This window comes from Alnus glutinosa, chromosome 2 (assembly GCF_958979055.1).
Source record: "Alnus glutinosa chromosome 2, dhAlnGlut1.1, whole genome shotgun sequence".
NCBI lineage: Eukaryota > Viridiplantae > Streptophyta > Magnoliopsida > Fagales > Betulaceae > Alnus > Alnus glutinosa.
In genome coordinates this window covers 27,935,731-27,950,891 of record NC_084887.1, presented here as the reverse complement: position 1 = coordinate 27,950,891, position 15,161 = coordinate 27,935,731, and the positions used below count along the sequence as shown (strand labels likewise).

At 39.2% G+C, this 15,161-nt stretch overlaps 1 protein-coding gene and 1 pseudogene across 1 annotated transcript; one reads left to right on the top strand and one right to left on the bottom strand.

Moving 5' to 3' along the window:
* The first annotated feature begins 1,830 nt into the window (after window positions 1–1,830).
* On the top strand, window positions 1,831–3,761 carry LOC133860442 (PR5-like receptor kinase; annotated as a pseudogene).
* Window positions 3,762–4,386: 625 nt separating this feature from the next.
* On the bottom strand, window positions 4,387–9,394 carry LOC133860441 (uncharacterized). Its single transcript, XM_062296051.1, has 2 exons — window positions 8,791–9,394; window positions 4,387–4,442 (listed from the first exon to the last, which is right to left on the bottom strand). The coding sequence occupies exons 1-2, from the start codon at window positions 9,392–9,394 to the stop codon at window positions 4,387–4,389; spliced, it is 660 nt and encodes a 219-aa protein (XP_062152035.1).
* Window positions 9,395–15,161: the final 5,767 nt, after the last annotated feature.

The following is a 15,161-nucleotide window of genomic DNA, read 5'->3' as shown; positions in this document are numbered from 1 at the left end:
CCCAGTCGTTCAAGCACCTACATGTCTCCCAGAAACACATCTCCACAACTTGTACAACAAACGTGACAGTGCTGTGAGAAGATATGACAATTGCTGCATATCCCAACTCCCAAGTGAGCGGAAGGCTCGAGAAGCCTTCTGACTTCCACTTTCTCTTTCACTTATCTTTTGGTTTCTATTGTTTGTTTCCTTCATGTGAAAGCTTACGTTTCACCTTTTTTTTTCTTATTTGTAAGCTTTAATTCTTATGTTCAGTTGAGAAAAAAATAAAATAAAAATCATCTCGAGGTATCATTTTGGACCATTGTTGGCCCACTTTCTAGCTTGGGGGCAAATGTTTTAATGCCCAAACTCATTTAAGAGGAAAATCTCTCAATGGCCCATTGTTGGCCCAAATTTCTTGCTTGAGGTAATAACCAAAACCCAAGCTTATTTTAGCCATTTGATGGCTCTTTTCTTGGCCCATTGTTGGCCCCAACTTCTTGCTCGAGAAAATGTCTAAAACCCAAGCCCATTTAAGCCCTTTAATGGCTTTTTTCTTGGCCCATTGATGACCCAAATTGCTTGTAAAAAATGTTCAAAGTCCCAAGCCTTTTTAAATAGCCATTAGGCTTTCTCTTGGCCTATTGTTGGCCCAATTTCTTGTAAAAAATGTTCAAAGTCCCAAGCCTTTTTAAATAGCCATTAGGCTTTCTCTTGGCCTATTGTTGGCCCAATTTCTTGCTTGAGGCAATGTTTAAGACCCAAGCTCATCTAAAGCCCTTTGTAGGCTCTTTTTCATGGCCCATAGCTGGCCTTAATTTTGGCTTTTGAGGTCTAATTTGCAGACTTGAGTAAAATAAAAAACATAAAAAATAAAAAACAAAAAAAATAAAAAAAAGTTGATGATTATAATCCGAAGAAGACAAACTCATGAAAGTTCCTCTCATCAGTTTGCGGAGGAGTGTTAGAGGATAAGATATCCTCTGCAAAGGACTCCCAAGACAGGCATGAAAATAAGCCTACAGCAGCCCCTCAATCCAAGATTCACTCCACTCTACACGCAGCCTAGACCGTCTCAAGCTAAGCAGCTCTAACCCATGTTCCAAGCTGACACAAGGCAACAGCTCCATGCTTCACGCCTGACAGCAGCCCAACTCTCTTGATTCACGCACTCCATGTTTCCAGCATATTTCATTCCATGTTTATGGGATATAGTTCCCTTAACATCTCTACAGCAGCCCCTCCTTATTTCTAACAGCTATAAAAAAACCCGTTGGGAATACTGTTACGGTATTACCTCATCCATGCCATCTCACTCCTACAACCCCTCACTTCCACTCCTATCTGATGCCCCCAATTGCCTTCCATCTGGCGATCTTCGTCTCTGTTCTCCTCTTCTCCGTCGCTGTCACATGCAACGACGTCGTTCCCTTCCAATGACATCACCGCCCTCTCTTTCAAATGCGCCCCGACCTTCAACTATGGGCCTTTCAAGTCTTTCAAGCAGTTATCTTAATTGTTATTTTCAAAACTAGATTATACAATTTATTTATCTTTCTTTTTTATTGATTTTTTTTTTGGTTATTTGTGTCTCAGCTTTTCCGCCCTCTCCTTCAAATGCGCCCTGAGCGCCGTCTCCAACTCAGTTCATTGCGCCAGCACCATTTCCCATAGAATTTGGGCCATATGGTAATTATTTCCGAGGTTTGGGTCTTTTGTTCTAGCTTTATAATTTCTAATATTTCTTTTGTTATTTTTTTAGTGCTTGAATTGTTTGTATTGTTGTTGATTTTCTCGTAATGAACTCAACTTTCCAATGATATATATAGTTGGTGTATATATGCGAGCATGTCCCCGTAAGGGGTTAATTATAAGTAAGCTTGGTAATATTGACTTTTGAACTTGTTGGTCAAGGTTGCAATTCATTTTTAGTCATAACAATGTGATCATCATGTAACACTACAAAAATAACTGCGATTTGCCACGTGTCTATAGTAGGGGTCACTGTAGCCACGCATCAAAATAGCCACGTGTATACATGAGAACGTGGCTATTTGTGGTGCAAATAACTTTCAAACAAAATAGGTGCAAATAACTTTCAAACCACTGATGAGGAATTCGTAAAGAAGTATGGATCAATAGCCCCAAAGCGATATACTTAGATGTGAAGAAATTGACCAACTCATTTAAAGAAAAAGTAGGACAATGAGGATATGGTGTTGTCTACAAAAGGAAGCTACCTGATGGGCGTATGGTGGCAGTGAAAATCCTGAGCGCATCCAAAGGTAATGGAGAAGAATTTATCAAGGAAGTGGCTAGCATTAGTAGAACATCCCATGTTAATATAGTCACTCTTTTAGGTTTCTAATACGAGAGGACTAAAAGAGCTCTAATCTATGAATCCATGCCTTATAGATCTCTTGATAAGTTCATATATGATAAAGGACCTTCAATTACAAATCATCACTTGGACAGCAACACTATGTTCCAAATTGTGGTTGGCATTGCTCAAGGACTAGAATATTTGCATCGTGGATGTAACACACGGATCCTACATTTTGAGATAAAACCACACAATATACTTTTAGATGAGGATTTACGCCCAAAAATCTCTGATTTTGGCCTTGCTAAACTATGCAAAACAAAAGAGAGTATTGTGTCAATGACAGGCATCAGAGGAATTGTAGGTTTCATTGCACCCGAAGTATTTAGTCGGAACTTTGGTGGAGTCTCTCACAAGTCTGACGTTTACAGCTACGAAATGTTGGTTCTTGAAATGTTTGGAGGAAGGAAAAATTTTGATGGTGGATTGTCTTATACCAGTGAGACATTTTCCACACTGGATTTAGACGAAACTTGAACAGGGCAAAAATTCTACCACTTTTGAGGAAATAACAGAAGAGGCAGAAGAAGAGAGAATAAAAAAGATGATTATAGTTAGTTTGTGGTGTATTCAGACCAGTCCTTCAGATCGGCCATCAATGGGTAAGGTGATAGAGATGTTAGAAGGAACCTGTGACGTCCTACATCGCCTGGGAATGAGGATGTGCTTATATGTATAAATGCACCCTTTATGACACAACGCGTTTTAAAGCCGTGATGGCCATGAACCTATCAGAACTCCACAGTTAAGCGTGTTTCTGCGAGAGCAATCCCAGGATGGGTGACCTCCTGGGAAGTCTGGTTTGGGGAGCCAAAAGCGGACAATATTGTGTCATTGGGGGTGGGTCGTTACAAATGATATCAAAGCCATTGCCCAGCCTGAGATGGTGGGAGCGTGCACAAGCCCAATGAGGGATGCCAGCGGGGACGCTGGGTCCAAAGAGGGGGTGATTGTGACGTCCCACATCGCCTGGGAATGAGAATGTGCTTATATGTATAAATACACCATTTATGACACAATGTGTTTTAAAGCCGTGATGGCCATGAACCTATCAGAACTCTGCAGTTAAGCTTGCTTCTGCGAGAGCAATCCCAGGATGGGTGACCTCCTGGGAAGTATTGTCCGCTTTTGGCTCCCCAAACCAGACTTCTCAGGAGGTCACCCATCCTGAGATTGCTCTCGCAGAAGCACGCTTAACTGCGGAGTTTTGATAGGTTCAAGACCAACACGGCTTTAAAATGCGTTGTGTCATAAATGGTGCATTTATACATATAAGCACATCTCGATTCTCAGGCGATGTAGGACGTCACAATCACCCCCTCTTGCGACCTACCGTCCCCGCTGGCGACCCTCATGGGATCACCCCATTCTTGGCGTCCCAGCAATTGCCCGCTAGCAACCCTCATGGGCTTGTGCACACTCCCACCATCTCAGGCTGGGCAATGGCTCTGATACCATTTCATTGTGATGTCCCACATCGCCTGGGAATGAGGATGTGCTTATATGTATAAATGCACCCTTTATGACACAACGCGTTTTAAAGCCGTGATAGCCATGAACCTATCAGAACTCTGAAGTTAAGCGTACTTCTGCGAGAGCAATCCCAGGATGGGTGACCTCCTGGGAAGTCTGGTTTGGGGAGCCAAAAGTGTGACGACCCATTTTTTTTTTCTTTTTATAAACATACATAAATGGATCATCACAGTGGCACGACTACTTGTCGCTCAGCCAATATACGATACTCGTCCCATAATATGTTCCTGATATTCAGAGTTACATCTAAGCACCGAAACATTCAATTATACATAGTCAGAATAGCGGTAAAACACTTCTATAACATAGCTGTTAATTATAAAGAGCCATACATAAGTCTATATGTTTAAGGCTTAAACTTAACATTAATTACATACCAAAAGGCTGGCTCTACAAAATACAAGTGTCACGTAGGACACAAGCCAACAACAAAAGACAACCAAAATGGGACGCCCAAGTCCACATAGCTACGACACCAGCGATATACCTCAGTCGTAGTACCCCAAGTACCGTGCTACGGGATCATCCTCTAGATCCGCTGATCCTGCAGCCAAAACATCAGTATCTGTACAGTTGTGGGGTTAACCACATCCGTACAGATGAAAGTATGAGTTCACCACCTCAGTAATAAATTACTGAGGTCTCGGTGGTATAAGACTCACTAAGTTTTCGCGTAAATCGACATTTTACTTAATCTCTTGTTTACAATAACAGTTATTGTTTTGGTTATGAAAACTTGTCTCTTAAAATCACATCATAGCAGATGGAGTAAACGCAAACACAACATAACAATATTGTTCTTATTCCAACATGCTCACATACAAATTCATACTATATCTCAATCATCGATTCTTAATTATATCTCAATTAACAATTCATACTATATCGACATATCATAAACAACATTATGCATGCTCAATTACCAACCCAGTGCAATACAAAACAATGTAGTTCCAAAGGGGATACCGGCCATATGGTATTTAATCCTATACCATAGAGGATACGAGCCCATTAGTCTTTAAAGCTGTGATATAGGGGATGCAAGCCCATTAGTCTTTAACCTAGCCATAGGGGATACAAGCCATTTGGTCTTTAATCCTATGCCATAGGGGATGCTAGCCCATTGGTCTTTAATCATATGCCATAGGGGATGCTAGCCCATTGGTCTTCAATCCTATGCCATAGGGGATGCAAGCCCATTGGTCTTTAATCATATGCCATAGGGGATGCTAGCCCATTGGTCTTCAATCCTATGCCATAGGGGATGCAAGCCCATTGGTCTTTAATCATATGCCATAGGGGATGCTAGCCCATTGGTCTTCAATCTTATGCCATAGGGGATGCAAGCCCATTAGTCTTTACACACTATGCCAAAGAGGATACCGGCCCTAAGGTCTTTTCCAGCCCAATGCTTTATGCTCAAAACCATATACCTTTGCTTTTCAAGAACTGCGCCTTTTAACACATGCTTTCTTTATAAATCCATAAACAATTTGACACATCACTTCATCAATCAATATTTCCGTAATTTAAATCCTAACAACAGCCACAATCAAATCCTTCAAATCACACTTTTCTATCACACATCATTTCTCATAAACATCATTAATATATTTCAACATAATTGAAATTACTTAATACATCCAAGACATATTATCAACAATAGTCGGTTCAAATTTATAAAACATCATATACATTTTGCAATTCATTAATATATGAAAATAATAGTTTCTCTGTGAGTAGAATACTCACCTTGGCTGTGCGGATAACAAGCTCAACTATAAATTACTAGACAACCTCTCACAATGTGCCACTGGAGATTGGGAGATTTTTTTCAAGCTCCAAAAAGCACAAAACCTCAAAACAAACAGTAGGAACGTAGCTCCTTACGCGTGGATCACATTTTCGAAGTCGAATTTGAGTTTCGACGGTTGGATCTTTGTAGATCGGCGTTTCAAGGTGAAAAATCAAAGGGACTTTTGGAAAACTCTCTTCCCTGCTTCGGAAAAAATAACAAAAAGAGGCTCTCGGGGGCCTCTTAAAAATAACACACCGGTCCCCCTTTTTTTTTTTTTTTTTAAAAAAGGCTGTACTCTTTTTGGAACAAAGGCCGAATGGCCTTTGTTTATATTTTTTTTCTTTTTGATTTGTGAAGGGCCAGGTGTGGCCCTTCATTTTGCTACATGTGGGGCGCACACCTGCGCCCCACACCATTTTTTTTTTTTGTTTTATATATATATATATATGACTTTCCTTTTTAATGATTCTTCTTTTTCTTTTTTCTTTTATTTTCTATTGTTTCTATTTTCTATTTTCTTTTTCTTTTCTATTTCTTTTCTTTTATATTTTCTTTGGAACTAAAAATATCACTTATATTTTCTTTTCATGACTTCTATTTACAAGTCCATAGGATAAAAATAAAACACTTTATTTTATTTTATCACACTAAATAAACTTTTTTTTATTTATTTGATCCTAGTAAACCTATAAATATTTTCTTGGTCATTACATCCCTCCTACCTTATAAAAATTTCGTCCTCGAAATTTGGACATTAAATCATTTTACGCACATACGAGTATGCATTCTATACTAGAGACACTTATGCAAGTATGCATTTTACATGGGATATTTACGCGAAAGTGGTATGATACAACAAGCATACCCGAATTTATTCACTAAAATGGGGGATCGCTCCCGCATTTATGATCGTGCACTCATGTCGCTTCCTCAACATCGTGATTTCACCACAGAATTTTCACTAACGGAATGATTTTAGTGTTTTCTTACAAATCATCACTCATTTTGCACCCCTTCATAGGACAATTTCCCATTGAGTGTGAAGAAGCGCATCACAAGTAAATGATCACAAACACATTCGCAAAGGAGAAATACAGAAAATGTCATGGATGCCCGCTAAAATTAGAAGACATCATGACCAATTACACAACGAATTTTTGTTTAGCACTAAAGACAACCCAATATATCCTAAATTGAGCACGTCCAAATTGCCAAAACATTACATGTTTAGCATTGATGACAACTTGTGATACAAAATTACCAATTTGAACATAGGTTTGCGGCGATATTTATTTGCATAGCTTCCGTCATCACTACACTTTGAACGTCCACTTGAACGAGTGCAAACTTCCATAGAATCATGCACCACTTCAAAACTCGCCGATCGTTTCACACCAACTTCATACCAAATGAAGTGGTGTTCATCGTTCGCGTCCATACAACATTACGTGCGATACAACGTCAGTGGTTGTAAACTACCATATCTAATAGTCACAATCAATGGCGGGTATCATAACCAATTCCATGGATTCCCACACGCATAACTTAGGCATATCCTCAAGTTTCTAAATAGATCTCTCGGATCAGTCGTCCGCTTGCGAAGGTACGTCGAGCTAATACTCCAAAAACACTTGAGTCAATCTCGCCAGCACGAGATTTCATACACAGTGCATTAGTCGTGACAGTGGCTTAAGTCGGACGACAGGACATCTTGCCATCAAGATCTCCTAGTACAACAAGCCATCAACGTTACCTCATGTCTCTGTCTCTTAACACCGGAGTGCATCAAGACTAGGACATTAAGTGTGTATTCCACACGCACTTCACCATAGAGGCATTGCCCACAAAATGGCAGAGCATAGATAATAGCTACCAACTCCGAACCATGAGGAGAACGGCACTACTCATGATCCACAGTTGACAAGTAGCCTAGGTTACATCCTTGCTGTTACACAAGGGTGCATCCCCACCCTATCACAATTCATCTGTACAAGCCACATACCCAATAATCTCAACGGGTAGTTTAAGCACAGGCGCATTTGCAAGTTCTACCTTTAACGAGTTGGTTACAAGTCCGTTCTTGCTCATTAAATGAACCAAGAATGACACTTCTTCAAACCAAAACTCACATCTCATCAGCTTGGCAAAGAATTCATTTTCTCGAGCTCTCCCAACACTTTCATCAAGTGTATTTCATGCTCGACACGATTAGTCGGATAAACTAACAGGTAATCGGTAATCGGTAAACGCTACTACACCGAAATCTAAGTACTCATCAAATACTTGATTTAACAAGTCCATAAATACTAACGGTGTATTTGTCAATCCGAATGATATCACCAAAACTCATATTGGCCATACCATATATGGATCGCAGACTTTGGCACACTTTCTTACGCACCAAGAGTCAATGGCATCTCTAGAGAAGGCCATCTCCGAGAATACCGAAGCTCCTTAGAGTTGACTGAAAACATAGCCAGTTCTCAATAAGGAGTTCTCATTCTAGATCACCACTTGGTTTAGTACATGATGGTCCATGCACATCCACACAAACTCGTGAATATAGCGAAAACATTCGGATAGCGGAACACCACCGAAATGTTTTCAGCTTAGACTCGACTTGGAGCTTGGCTTGGGAATAAACCAAACAAGCTAATGTAAACTATTAAACATTCATTACTATTGAACGTTAGAGAGAAAATAGTGGAGTAATCTCGCAAACGAGACCCGTAGAGTTTCAAACTCTCCATACCGTGGAATAGGAATATAACTTCCCACCGTGCTTACCTATGTTCAGTCTACACTTTGATCGTCAATCCATTTCGAATTGACATCAAACCCCAAATATTAAACACTGAAGCTTATCGTGTCAAACACTAGAGCTAACAATGTCCTTTCCTTACAACGCTAAAGTAACGACCTACATGTTCGCTATGGGCAAACGCGTCAATAAATAGAAATGGTCACGCACGCGTATTGGTTCTAAGGATTCAGCGCTCATCATTCATAATCATACAAATGTAAATGAGATAATGATAGACAACAATTAAATCAAGCCAAATGCACGCAATGCTATGAAAAAAAGGTATTGTACCTGTAGTAACATTGGCGACATTGGCTGCGTTCCCATTGGCTTTGGCATTTTCCTGTGTAAGCATGTTGTACACCCTTGCTGGCGCCGTTGGCATAGGCCGATTATTGCTCTCCTCAGACGCTTGGATCCTAGCAGTGACTTGCTGACAATCCTTGGCACAATGGCCCACTCGGCCACACTTGAAGCATGTTCTAGAAGTTCCCCATCGACACACACCTGGGTGCGTCTTCCCACATCTACCACATGATGTGACATCGACGCTGCCCTGACTTGCAGGAGCACTTTGTCCCCCAATAGATCCCGAACTGCTACCAAAAGACTGCTTCTTTGGTGGAGGGGGCGAAGGAGATGAAGGGGCTCCCAACGAAAGTGACCGCTTCCTATTGTTATAGTAAGCAGTTGCTTCACGAATTCCCTCCTCAGCCATGGTGGCAGTGTGCACCATATCGACATAGTCGGTGACTTTGAGGAAAATAATCTTCTCAAGGATTCGTGGTGACAATCCATCACGGAACCTCTCAATCTTGGTCTCTTCATCGGGGATGAGACGTGGAGCATACCTCGAAAGTTTAAGGAACTCAGTCGAATATTTTTCAACTGACATGTTCCCCTGTTTCAGTTCTTGAAAGTCTCGGGCACATTGTTGTCGTTATGCTCGAGGGAAGAATCGGTCGTCGAATTCCCTTTTGAAACGTTCCCAAGTGATAGGAACATTGGGACCCAACACTTCAGCTATGAGGGCTTTTGCAGACTTCCAACAATATTTGGCTTCACCTACTAATTTCAACCCTGCGTAATTGACCTTTTGTTCATCGGTGCAACTTAGTGCATCGGCGAGGTCATCAAAGGAGGTTATCCAATCTTCAGCTGCTATAGGTCCCTCACTTCCGTCGAACATTGGTGAGTTGTGATTGAAGAAGTCGACCGATGAGCAACCAACAGTAGCAGGTGGTTCGCCCTATCTAGGCAAGGCTGCCACTAGTTGCCCCAAATCAGGCATGGGTGGAAGAGGAGGAGGCGGAGGCGGTGGAGGTGCATCACCACCACATCCATTCTCGTATCCCTCTTCCTCATTATGTCGAGGAGCTCTACGTCGTCTAGGCGGCATGACTCTGCGCAATCACATTGAAGTTATTCTACAATGTGCAAGTGAAAGAAATGTCACTTAAGCAAACACCGATTGTATCAAATGTATTACATGAGCTGTACCATGCACACAATAATTTCATCTAAGCTTTTCCTATATTTGTTGGAGGTTTTTAGAATCCTACGGCTCTTTTATTATCCTTAGACTCTAACACAGTCCTAAACTTCCGTTTTTCCTCATCAACCCTAGATCTAACTACTTTGATATCATTAGCTGTGACGACCCATTTTTTTTTTCTTTCTATAAACATACATGAATGGATCATCACAGTGGCACGACTACTTGTCACTTAACCAATATACGATACTCGTCCCATAATATGTTCCTGATATTCAGAGTTACATCTAAGCAGCGAACCATTCAATTATACATAGTCAGAATAGCGGTAAAACACTTCTATAACATAGCTGTTAATTATAAAGAGCCATACATAAGTCTATATGTTTAAGGCTTAAACTTAACATTAATTACATACCAAAAGACTGGCTCTACAAAATACAAGTGTCACGTAGGACACAAGCCAACAACAAAAGACAACCAAAATGGGACGCCCAAGTCCACATAGCTACGACACCAGCGATATGCCTCAGTCGCAGTACCCCAAGTACCGTGCTACGGGATCATCCTCTAGATCCGCTGATCCTGCAGCCAAAACATCAGTATCTGTACAGTTGTGGGGTTAACCACATCCGTACAGGTGAAAGTATGAGTTCACCACCTCAGTAATAAATTACTGAGGTCTTAGTGGTATAAGACTCACTAAGTTTTCGCGTAAAACGACATTTTACTTAATCTCTTGTTTACAATCACAATTATTGTTTTGGTTATGAAAACTTGTCTCTTAAAATCACATCATAGCAGATGGAGTAAACGCAAACACAACATAACAATATTGTTCTTATTCCAATATGCTCACATACAAATTCATACTATATCTCAATCATCAATTCTTAATTATATCTCAATTAACAATTCAAACTATATCGACATATCATAAACAACATTATGCATGCTCAATTACCAACCCAGTCCAATACAAAACAATGTAGTTCCAAAGGGGATACCGGCCATATGGTATTTAATCCTATACCATAGAGGATACGAGCCCATTAGTCTTTAAAGCTGTGATATAGGGGATGCAAGCCCATTAGTCTTTAACCTAGCCATAGGGGATACAAGCCATTTGGTCTTTAATCCTATGCCATAGGGGATGCTAGCCCATTGGTCTTTAATCATATGCCATAGGGGATGCTAGCCCATTGGTCTTCAATCCTATGCCATAGGGGATGCAAGCCCATTGGTCTTTAATCATATGACATAGGGGATGCTAGCCTATTGGTCTTCAATCCTATGCCATAGGGGATGCAAGCCCATTGGTCTTTAATCATATGCCATAGGGGATGCTAGCCCATTGATCTTTAATCCCAGCCCAATGCTTTATGCTCAAAACCATATACCTTTACTTTTCAAGAACTACGCCTTTTAACACATGCTTTCTTTATAAATCCATAAACAATTTAACACATCACTTCATCAATCAATATTTCCGTAATTTAAATCCTAACAACAGCCCACAATCAAATCCTTCAAATCAGTTCAAATCACACTTTTCTATCACACATCATTTCTCATAAACATCAATAATATATTTTAACATAATTGAAATTACTTAATACATCCAAGACATATTATCAACAATAGTCGGTTCAAATTTATAAAACATCATATACATTTTGCAATTCATTAATATATGAAAATAATAGTTTCTCAGTGAGTAGAATACTCACCTTGACTGTGCGGATAACAAGCTCAACTATAGATTACTAGACAACCTCTCACAATGTGCCACTGGAGATTGGGAGATTTTTTTCAAGCTCCAAATAGCACAAAACCTCAAAACAAACGGTAGGAACGTAGCTCCTTACGCGTGGATCACATTTTCGAAGTCGAATTTGAGTTTCGACGGTTGGATCTTTGTAGATCGGCGTTTCAAGGTGAAAAATCAAAGGGACTTTTGGAAAACTCTCTTCCCTGCTTTTGGAAAAAATAACAAAAAGAGGCTCTCGGGGGCCTCTTAAAAATAACACACCGGTCCCCTTTTTTTTTTTGAAAGGCTGTACTCTTTTTGGAACAAAGGCCGAATGGCCTTCGTTTATATTTTTTTTCTTTTTGATTTGTGAAGGGCCAGGTGTGGCCCTTCATTTTGCTGCATGTGTGGCGCAGGTTTGTTTTATATATATATATATATTGACTTTCCTTTTTAATGATTCTTCTTTTTCATTTTCTTTTATTTTCTATTATTTCTATTTCTTTTCTTTTATATTTTCTTTGGACCTAAACATATCACTTATATTTTCTTTTCATGACTTCTATTTACAAGTCCATAGGATAAAAATAAAACACTTTATTTTATTTTATCACACTAAATAAACTTATTTTTTTATTTGATCCCAATAAACCTATAAAATATTTTCTTGGTCATTACAAAAGTGGACAATATTGTGTCATTGGGGGTGGGTCGTTACAAATGGTATTAGAGCCATTGTCCAGCTTGAGATGGTGGGAGCGTGCACAAGCCCAATGAGGGACTCCAGCGGGGATGCTAGGTCCAAAGAGGGAGTGATTGTGACGTTCCACATCGCCTGGGAATGAGGATGTGCTTATATGCATAAATGCACCATTTATGACACAACACGTTTTAAAGCCGTGATGGCCATGAACCTATCAGAACTTCGCAGTTAAGCGTGCTTTTGTGAGAGTAATCCCAGGATGGGTGACCTCTTGGGAAGTCTGGTTTTGGGAGCCAAAAGCATAAATGCACCATTTATGACACAACGCGTTTTAAAGCCGTGATGGCCATGAACCTATCAGAACTCCGCAGTTAAGCGTGCTTCTGCGAGAATAATCCTAGGATGGGTGACCTCCTGAGAAGTCTGGTTTTGGGAGCCAAAAGCGGATAATATTGTGTCATTGGGGGTGGGTCGTTACAGAACCCTTCAATCCTTACCATTTCCACCAAAGCCTTTCTGGGATTCACCTATCAGGTCACCTCAAGATTCTACCATGACTTCATAGTCATAAAAATCCATCATTTAAAATAGGTTCAATTGTATCTCAAATTCAAAGAAGAATAGATGATCTTAATGTTGTGCATGTTTTGCTTGCTTACACAATATTTTATATAAACAATTTGAGAAGTGTTACACTTACCAATTTATTTTTTTATTTTTCCAAAAGTTAATTTCTAAATGATGTGTCAATCATGGATAAGATTTACTATTTTGAAAAATTTGTTACCATCTCATGAGATAATGACACATCACTTGGGAACAAATTTTGGAGAAAAAAAAAATTGGGAAGTAGAGTATTTCTCATACAATTTAACATTGAGACAAATCGGTCAGAACGTAGAGGGAAGATTTCAATTTTGTGTTCAGTTATGAAAGGCGCGCAAGGGAGAGTGGCCAGCATTAGCAAGGTTGGCTCTGCCCCCTTTGTTTGTGGGGGTGGCTGCAGTTGGGGATGGCTCCACCCTATGTTAAGGAGTGGCCAAGTCACTCTTTGTTTTTTATTTTGTTTTTTCATTTTTAAAAACGATATAATTATAATTACATATAAATTCCATAATTTTTTTTTAAAAAAAAAAAAAGAAAGAAAGAAAGAAAGAAAGATAGATTTTTATGGAATTAGACAAAAAGATGAATTTAATAACGGAGACAAACTTTCCATGAAAATGTTATGTACACCATATCCTATACGATGCGGTGAAAGACATTTCTCTAGGCTTACATGCATAGGGTTAGACTATTGTATTCCGCAGTCTAACTCATGGATATTTAGAGATTGATTGTAAGAAAAATGTTAGAGCTCTTTCTAATGTCTATTTGGAGTCATTCTATACTGACATGACACATTGTTTTTAATAAAGAAAAACTACAGCTTGATTTCTCTCTCCTATTTTTATTAAAAAATACCAGGTGCCATGTCAGCATAGAAAGACCACAAAATAATACTAAAATGAGCTCTAACATTCCTCTTGATTGCAATTGTTCTTTTTCTTGCGTGGGATCGTTGACCTATACAAAAAATGTGACACCATTTTTATTTTTATTTTCTGTCACTGCCTTTGGCTATGATGAATTTCACTCGCCTTTAACCCATAAATCATAAAGAGATATGGATTGATAGCCCCAAAGCGATATACTTATTCAAATTTGAAGAAACTAACCAACTCTTTCAAAGAAAAAGTAGGACAAGGAGGATATAGTGCTATATACAAAGGGAAGGTACCTGATTGGGCGTATGGCAGCAGTGAAAATCCTGAGCGTATCCAAAGGTAATGGAGAAGAATTTATCAACGAAGTTGCTAGCATTAGTAGAACATCTCATGTTAATATAGTCACTCTTCTAGGTTATAGCAAACTTGAACAAGGTAAGAATTTTGTAACTTTGGGAGATATAATAGAGGAGGAATGATGTGGTCTTTTGTTTACCAAAATATATCAATAATAAATAACCACTCGCAATAGGACGAATCCTTGTAGGATAAGGCTATAGAGAGGGTGTCGAACCTCAAGGACTGCGTAGGAATTGCTATCAAGTTTTTCAAGATTAAAAATAACTTAATTTAAAAGATAATTGATTTTTGTTTTCTTAAAATAAATACATAAAAGTAAAAGACATAAATTTAAAGATAATATGGATGAGATAAAGAATAGGGGATTGATTTCACCACTCACCGCATAACAATGGTCAATCATAAATTAATAAGGAAAATTCATACTATGCATGATAAAGGGCTCGTCTCACTCGAGTAGTCAAGAAATTACCTCTAAAGAATAAGTATAATCCATCTTCGGTTGGCATGGACCGTCCACCTAACCACTAAGATGCGGTACGACCCGTCTTCCCTAGGCATGGACTAGCTACGTCTTTAATAGGATATACACACAATCAATGGAATAGTATAACCCATCTTCGGTTGGCACGGACTATCTACCTAAATTACACTAAACTAGGGTGTAGTACAATCCGTCTTTCCTAGGCATGGTCTATCTAATCCTCTTGATCATATATCAATTAAAACCGTTGTATAACAATCATTCACATAATCACAGAAAATATGAAGGATTGAGTTCTATCAATATAAAAGACTTTCTAAGACAAGATAAGAAATTCATAATGATTAAATATAAACATCAAAATCAATTCTCACAATTATACA